We start from the raw sequence: 8476 nt of genomic DNA, 5'->3' as shown, positions 1-8476 counted from the left end.
AAAATAATGTTCTTTCCATAGAACACTGGGGTAGATGGAGGCTCCTTGGGGCAGGAGGTGACCAGTCTGGGGCTCCAGCTCCCTAAGGCCCCCATTCCAAGGGCTGGGGGACCCACATTTGTAGGATGCTTGGGAAATGCTGGGAACAAAGTATGGCAACTCTGTGGTCTCCAAGTTTCTTTTTGTCCCAGGTTATTCTACCCCTCATTCTGGGTAACCTGATCTGTTTCTTCCTTGAAACAGCCTAGGCAAGAGTCCCGTACTGTCCCTTTCAGCCACCACGCTCTTTAACCTGGAAAAACAGACAAAGGTGGCCTTTTTCCATGTATTTATTCATAGTAGGCTAGCTACATGAAGATGAAACAAACAAGTAAGACCTTTTTGGGAGGCACTGGAATCAGGGTAGAAAGGATTTAAACAGAAAATAATTTTACAAATGGTCAGATATTCATTAAAAATAGTATCCTCTGAGGGTAACAGAGGGAGATCAAACATCATAAATAAAATATTGAACAATTTCTGATCATTGAATTCTCCAAGATCAAAGCTTCCAAAAATGGTCCACATTTTAGGTTGTCATCCTGTGCAGATGCGTATATGATACATATTTCTAAAACAGAAAAATAAAAAGGAATGCCAAGTCACAGACTAATACAATGCAGAGGAAACCTGAGCACATGAAAACAGCCATCATCGTCTGTAGCAAAAATAGATTTATGCAGATGTTAATATCAAAATCAGACATTCAAATAAATTATGCCAGCACATTGGAACTATTATTTCTAAAATCATATGAACAATGTTTGTTGCTCCTATGATAACTAAAAGGACTGAGGACATTCTGTGATAGCTGGAAGGCATACTCTAACCTGGAGTATATATGTAATAAACCTACATTGAGGGTTCTACAGCTAAACAAAGACTTAACTGATTTCCTCTTAGGCTTGCTATCTTTGACAGTAGAACAAGACCACTTATCACAACTCTGGAAAATACAGATGAAGGACAGTGCTCGAAACCCAAGCAAATTATTTGTTGGAAATAATTAAAAACAGAATATGAAAACCAACAGCTCAAATGAAGTAAACATTTAAAAAAAAATCATTTTGTGTTTGTTCCCTAAGAGAGTCCCACAGGAAGCACACGAGGCAGTGGGGCTGTGCAGACACTGAGGGCTCACAGGTAACTGGGCTGTTGTCCTGAAGTGTACCCTATCTGTTTAGTACCAGAACAAGCCTAGTATCTCGGGATGAACTGCCTGATGAGACCACATTATAACAGCAAAAAAAGACAACCCAATCTGAAGGTGGGCAAAAGACTTGAATAGACTTTTCTCCAGAGAAGATATAAAAATGGCCAATAGCATGTGAAAAGATGTTCAACGTCATCGCTATTAGGGATAAGCAAATCAAAGCCACAATGAGATACCATTTCACATCCACTAGAATGGCTATTTAAAAATGGAAAGTAAGTATTGACGAGGATGAAGAGAAATAGGGCCTTCATACATGTTGGTGGGAATGTAAAACGGTGCAGCTAGGAATATACCCAAAATAACTGAAGGCAGGGATATGGACAAATATCTGTACACACCAACGTTCACAGCGGCATTAGTCATGACAGTCAAAAGGTAGAAGCAATCCAAGAAGGGAAAAAAATGTACTATAGCCATACAAAAAGGCTACATGGATGAACTTTGAAAATGTCATGATGAGTGAAGTAGCTGACGCAAAAGGACAAATACCGTATTTTCACTTAGATGAAAAAATGAGAATATGCAGATTCATAGAGACAAAGCAGATTACAGGTTACCAGGGGCCACAGGGAAGGGAGAATGGGGATTTATGGTTAACTGGTAGAGTTTCTGATGAGCAAGTATTAGTAATTGACGGGAGCACACACTGTGAATGTAACTGATACTGCTGAACTGCTGGGAAATGTTGTGCAGTAATATCTACCACAATAAAATTTAAAAAAAAAATCACATTTGATTCAGGAAAATGACCATCCTTAGGTTGCTTTGAGGTCTGGGAGGGAAATGATATGCTCCCCTGCCACACTGGAGACTGCTGGCTCATTCCTAAATGGATTTCCGGAAGTTTGGGGTAGTCAGTGCCAGCAACTAGAACACCAGAAGTGCAATGTGGTTCACTGCATGAAGTCCCATTTCCAAGATTTTTCTGTGTAATTTGCCATAAATTTGGGTAGGAATAGTTAGGAATAAAATGGAGGTTAAAACATGTATTTCAAATGGTGCAGCGACTGGCATTACTTAATTGGGAGACTCAAAGTCCAGAAGATTTAAATCTACCTCAATTCTTGTTAACCAATGCCATGTTTCTGTTTTCTTCATCTTAAAAATATAAACTGTCCTTGCAATACAAATTAGGTAGATGAGTACTAGTAAGAATAGGAAAAAAGAAAAAAAGAAGTCATTTTCCCCTCAAGGTAGTTTTAAGGCTATAACAGCAGGGTGCATTGCCAAGCTGTTTATATTTCAGAAAAACCCTCTATAGACACTGGTACCTTATGGCACACAGCTCTGTATCACAGTACTTTCCCTTCCTCACTTCTCAAATAAGATGACTGCCTAGGTGATACTTGGTCCAGTTATCCATGTGATAACCAAAATAAAGTATTAGAACAATTGAAATGATAAGCCTTGGGGCAATTAAAGAATTTCCAAACACTGCATGACAAAGTTATATCCATTCAGGCTGTGGGTTTTTGTTTTGTTTTCTGTTATTTTTTTGAGTTAGCCTCTGGAGCAGGCCTATCTAATAGCTAAGGTTGTTAAATTTCTACATTTACCCTCCCATTGCAAAAACTAGAATTTGTTTTTCCTTTTAGTTGAGGTTTGCTTTCTCACATCTGTGAGCAATATTTGGATGGATGCTTAAGGAAAGAATAAGGAAATACCAAATAATTTGATTGTGCCATTCAACTGTTTAGACAAGGGAATGCTACCCCATTGTGTTCATCCTGATGTCTAAATAAAATGAAAAAAGTGAATCGAACATGTGATGAGTCATTTGCTGCTTTAAAATGTGGTATTTTTAAATTTGCAGATTCCAAAAAGCTATTGATCCACTTACAATAACTATCCATTTTGAAAATGCAATACTTTCCAATTGGTTATCTAGTGTCACATTGAAGAATTATGCTTTCTTTGTTTTTTTTTTATTCTACTCTTTATTAATAGCATTCCACATACTGAGATCATTTAAATATCTAAAAAAAATTTTTCTGTAGAAATCTTTCCCACATCATTAGACTTGATATTCCACAGATAGTTACTGACATCAGAGTAGAAGTCTTAAAAATTAGGCTTTGGTTTTAATGTAATTTTGGCAGATGCTGGAATTCAATAATTAGTATTATTTGAGACTGCTGTAAAACTCCAAGAGTGACAAGAGTAACAAGAAAGCATTGGAAAAGGATAAGACACTTAAAGCTTTATCAGAACACAAACAATACACAGGGAGAACATCAGTTCTCTACATTTGTCTATAAGGCAGATGGTCAGACTTTTTACACAAGATCTAAAATATGGTGCTTATTAAGAGGTAGAAAATACCAAAACAGTATTTAAGAAACACATGTTCAATTATTTAAAACTGTTAGGTTGCTAAACTTTCAGGAAGTCAAACTGCTTTGTGGAAACTGTATCTTCTACACTAATTAGGTCATTCCACATTCAACACAGATGCGGTCAAACAGGAGGGAAGCTCGGGGTGGGAGAGAAGCAGGAAATAGTTTCTTAGTCTGAGACGGACGCAACTCTCACTAAGGAGAAATTTCCTACTGCCCATCCGGGATGCCGTCATGACATTTAATTTATGGGGATTTCTCTGATTAATGCTTCAGCTTAGGGTACAATGTTGCACATACAGCAGAACTTCCTCCTCAAGAGGGTGCCATACCCAGGGCATATAATAACATCTGTTCCATTAATCTTATACCATCCCCCAACCACTAAAATGCAAATAAAAGGGTTCTCCAGACTCCAGCACCAGCAGAATTGTTTTGTATGAGCAATTCAAGAGCTGTCTGAGGCAGAAAGATACCTGAGCTACCAAATTAAACTTGGGTAGCATATGCATGGTTGAGCAACCCTGGGTTTTCTGCTTATTTCTTAATGCATTTGGGAGAGATTGCTTTTTTTCCCTCTAACATTAATTCTATAAGGCATACATTTAATCTGAATTTTCCTAACCTTGGAAAATTAGTGTTAAAGCTTCTTTTTAACCCACTCATTTAACACTCAATCTTTCATTTTTATTAAACAGTTCATATATAAAAAGAAATATCAAGATGTTCTACATTCATATAAACGATCATGATAGCATCTGCAACTGTAATCCATTGAAACCCATTGAAGAAAATATATACTTAAATACTTAGAATGCTAAGATAAGCACAACTGATTGATCATTCTAGATAATATCTTTTCAATAAACAGACATAGGTTTCTTCAGCAAGCACATGGAGAAGTACATGACGTATCTTTCTTCTTTCCTTTTTCACCATAAGACAGGATGGTCCAGTTTGGAAAAACCAAGATCTTTTCTAAGTTCCAAATAGGTGCCGTTGCTCACCCAAGAATCATCACTGGATTTCCTGTCAAAGATGAAGCAATTACTTGAAGACTCTTGAAAATATCCTCACATTATCTTTCTCCCTCCCCACCCCCACATGCATGCGCGCACACACGCACACACACACACACACAGAGGCCATCACTGTCATGTGCATTCAATGTCCCTGATGGTCCAATGTTGGACCACTAAAGGAACTGGAAGTTTGGAAACCATTTTTTTGGTTCCTTCTGGCTTTAGCTTCTCAAATGTAGAGACTGTGCAAAGTGGTACTGCAGAGAAGTCAGGCGGGGGCGGGGGGGTGAGTTGTCATCTATAAAACATGGCAAGGATGACAGCCACTGCCTTGGATATGACCATGTAAAAGCAACAAACCAACCAGGCTGTTTATATGATGTAGTAAGTTAACATTAGGAAAAATGGGACTGGGGATAGGAAGCCATGACAATCTGGAAAGAATAGACATTTCACTATTCTTTGGAAAGAAAACAGATTAACATTCAAAAGGTACAACAGGGTATATGGTTAAAAGTTTGCTTCCTACCCCTCTCTCCCAGCCTCCCAGTTCTGCTCAGAGGCAAAATGTTATCACCTTCCTTCTTTCAGAAAAAAAAGTACACACAAACTCTAGCACTCTCTATTTTTTTACACAATGGTAGTGCTATAGTGTTCCATTTCTTGATTTTTTCACATAATTTATATTGGAGGTCATTTCCCATTAGTACAATAAGGCAGGAAGCTCAGCAAACTATGGTGCCTTGACCAAATCCAGCCTTCTGCCTACTTTGTAATGTTTTATTAGGACACAGCCATGCCCAGTCATGGCTGCTTTCATGAACAGTACTGGGGTTGAGTAATTGCTAGAGACTTGAAGGCCTGCAAGGCTTTACATATTTACTATTTGGTCCTTTAGAGGAAAAGTTTGGCAACTTCAGCAATAAAGGACTCGTCATTTTCTTTTTAAATAATTGCAAGCTCTTCCAGCACACGGATAGACCAAAAGTGATGTAACAGGTAATATGGTGATAAGCATTTAGGTTGTCTTCAATCTCCAGCTATTATATATTATTTTATAAGTGTGTGAGTACAGTTACATTAAAAGTTCCTATCAGTAGAAACTCTGGGCTAAAGAGTCTGCATTTGTAATTTTGACTGACTTCACAACTTGTAACAACACAAGTGGAGAGTGCCTGTTTTCCCACACTTTCAGGAATATGGGATTTTATCATGCTAGTATGATAAAAATGCTTGTATGTCCACTTGCAACTTCCAGTGATACTTTCTTTATTTCTCAGTATGTGTTAATGGTAACATTCATGCCCCACCTTCCTCTCTGCAATCTCTTTGCTTTAGACTTCTAATTAGAACAGTCCCAAGCAGGACTGCTACTGATGAATAACTATCGCCTTTTCTCCAACTTTTTAATTTTCCTGATCAAATAGTAATATAATAATTTTACAGACAACCCAGAGGAAAAAGAGTCCCAGCCATTCTAGCTACACTTGTTTTCAGTCTTTTTCCATACAAAGACTAATTTTTCTAAAGTTGCAATCACAGCCTACATCAGCTTTTATATTTTGCATTCAAGTGTTAATTCTTTTCATGCTCCACAGACTTCGTGAGGTCATTTCTAAGGCTTTCACCTTAATGACTCTCCTTAACTAGTCCTTGAGACAGTTCGGTTACCCACAATTTTTAATGATCCTCAAAAGATATCCAAACATCTTTATAAATGTGGATCTTTCCTTTTTATAAAAGAAGCAGACTGATTTATGAAAGAAAAACGAATCAACCTACTTAAGAGAACATATACGTATCTATCAATTGATCGGTCTATTAATCTTACCTTCTTTCAAAAAGGATTTGGAGTATCTGTCTTATTTCTTAAATATTTAAACAAAGTTATGAATATTTTGAAATCAGCTCTGGCAGCTGATCTTTAGTACGCTCATATCCTGAGCTCGTGGACATGATCAGAAGGGATCTGGCAAAATCCACATCAACTTTAGAGGAAAGAGTGTTATACCTTGGAGATGAAATATTTAATTTTTTTTTTGCATGGGCAGGCACTGGGAATCAAATCTGGGTCTCTGGCATGGCAGGCGAGAACTCTGCCTGCTAAGCCACTGTGGCCTGCCCAAAATATTTAATTTTAATAAAATAAAATTTAAAAATCTAATAAAATATTGAACAGTTACTATTTTGCTGTTTGGAGATATACATTTTATTACTGATGGTGATAATTTAGGAGTTAAATCCTCCCTAAAATTACTTCTGTTGCCCATTTAAAAATTTTAAAAACCCTAAAAAACACTGTTTTGTAAAAAATGTTTGGATATCTTTTGAGAACCATTAAAAATTATGGGTAACCAAACTGTCTCAAGGACTAGTTAAGGAGAGTCATTAAGGCAAAGCCTTAAAAATGACCTCACAAAGATTATGGTGAAAGGGGCAGGTAGGTCAGGGGCTTGCTGCTTTTCTACATATACATATGTTTTAACTTTGATTTTTTTTTAAATGAACAAACTTAAAACCTATAGAATTCTGGCCTGGAAATAGCCCCATCAGGAACATTCTACCTTTGGCACTTCCCCCATAAAGACTGGGATTAATTTCTCCATCATTTAACATAAGGGTGGAAGCATTGTCCTCTGGTGCCTCTTCTAAATCTTTAGGTCTGTTTTTTTTGTTTTTTTTTTTTTGCATAGGGAGGCACTGAGAATCGAACCCAGGTCTCCGGCATGGCAGGTATCAACTCTGCCACTGAGCCACCAGAACACGCCCCAGGTCTGTTTTTAACAAGGCTCTCTTAGCAAGTTATTTCAGAAATAATAGTAAATGTTCCAAACCCAGGCCTAAGTGTCTCAGAAGTTCTTCGGTTCAAGAATTAGACTTTACAATGCCCATTCTGGTAACCTGCAGGGTGAGCATTTATTACCTCATGAATTGAACAAGCTGGCCTGGTATCTGGCACCCTGGTCTTTCCTGAGCTCTCCTCTGCACTTGCCCTGGGAGGGGCGGTGGGGAGGAGGGTGTGGGGGAGGCAAACATGAAGACACTCCGGCCCTACAGGAACAGCGAAAGGGAGAGCCCAAGGCCGAGATCCTTAGAAACTCAATCCCTGGCACTGGTGAGGCGTTTCGTCACTTTGAAGTGGGAAAGTCATGGAGCTCGCCCTCATTTGGGAAGAGACACACTGCTTGGCGCTCTCCAGCCCCAAAGGCCTCACGTGGCCTCAGCACCCACCAGCGGTGACCCACGCGCAAACCTGAAAAACCGGGGCTGGTGCTCCACGTTATTTTCTTCTAAGACCCGTCGCCTCTCCCGCTGTAGCTGTTCAATTCTCTGCTTTTGTGCTTCAGCTTCTTCTAAGTTCCCTTCTTCCAGAAACCTGAGGCATTGAGGGAAAAAAAGAAAGGAATAACTGTAAGAAAACATATTAATAGTTACTACTAACTAATAGTTTCAAGAATCCCGGACTGATATTTAAAATGGTTTCCCACAGGGGTTAAGACTCTTCCCATAACCCTTAAACAGTATTTTGAGGTTGTTAGAGAAGATATTATTTTTGTTTTTCTTGAAAACACGATTTTCCAGAAAACCATGACATTTACTTCTGTGAGATTTACTTCTGAGCTAAATGTGGGCATATGTAGACAGGATGTGTTTGGAGAAGTAGCAGTTACTGGCCATGGAGAAGATTTTTTTTTGCCTTGGTGATATATTCACATGGTTCAAAAAATATGTATCTCTAAAAAGGAACATGGGGCAAGGTCTCCCTCTGACCTCTGTCTCTAATTCCACCTAGTTCCTCACCCCCCCATCTCACTCACCTTCACCTCCATCACTGGTAACCCCTGTTGTTAGTTTCTTGTGCA

At 38.5% G+C, this 8476-nt stretch overlaps 1 protein-coding gene across 7 annotated transcripts in view; it reads right to left on the bottom strand.

Moving 5' to 3' along the window:
* Positions 1–313: 313 nt before the first annotated feature.
* The window catches only part of OSBPL3 (oxysterol binding protein like 3), a 204099-nt gene continuing 195936 nt past the window's right edge, over positions 314–8476 (bottom strand). For all 7 annotated transcript variants that reach the window (XM_077121456.1, XM_077121499.1, XM_077121490.1 and 4 more), the window contains 2 exons: positions 7867–7989; positions 314–4620 (listed from right to left, as the gene is read on the bottom strand). In XM_077121456.1, the coding sequence (XP_076977571.1) occupies positions 4524–4620; positions 7867–7989 (220 nt within the window). In that variant the 3' untranslated portion in view covers positions 314–4523. The remainder of the gene's footprint in view (positions 4621–7866; positions 7990–8476) is intronic.

This window comes from Tamandua tetradactyla, chromosome 1, assembly GCF_023851605.1.
Source record: "Tamandua tetradactyla isolate mTamTet1 chromosome 1, mTamTet1.pri, whole genome shotgun sequence".
NCBI lineage: Eukaryota > Metazoa > Chordata > Mammalia > Pilosa > Myrmecophagidae > Tamandua > Tamandua tetradactyla.
The sequence above is the reverse complement of the archived record's forward strand: the minus strand, read 5'-3'. Positions and strand labels throughout refer to the sequence as shown.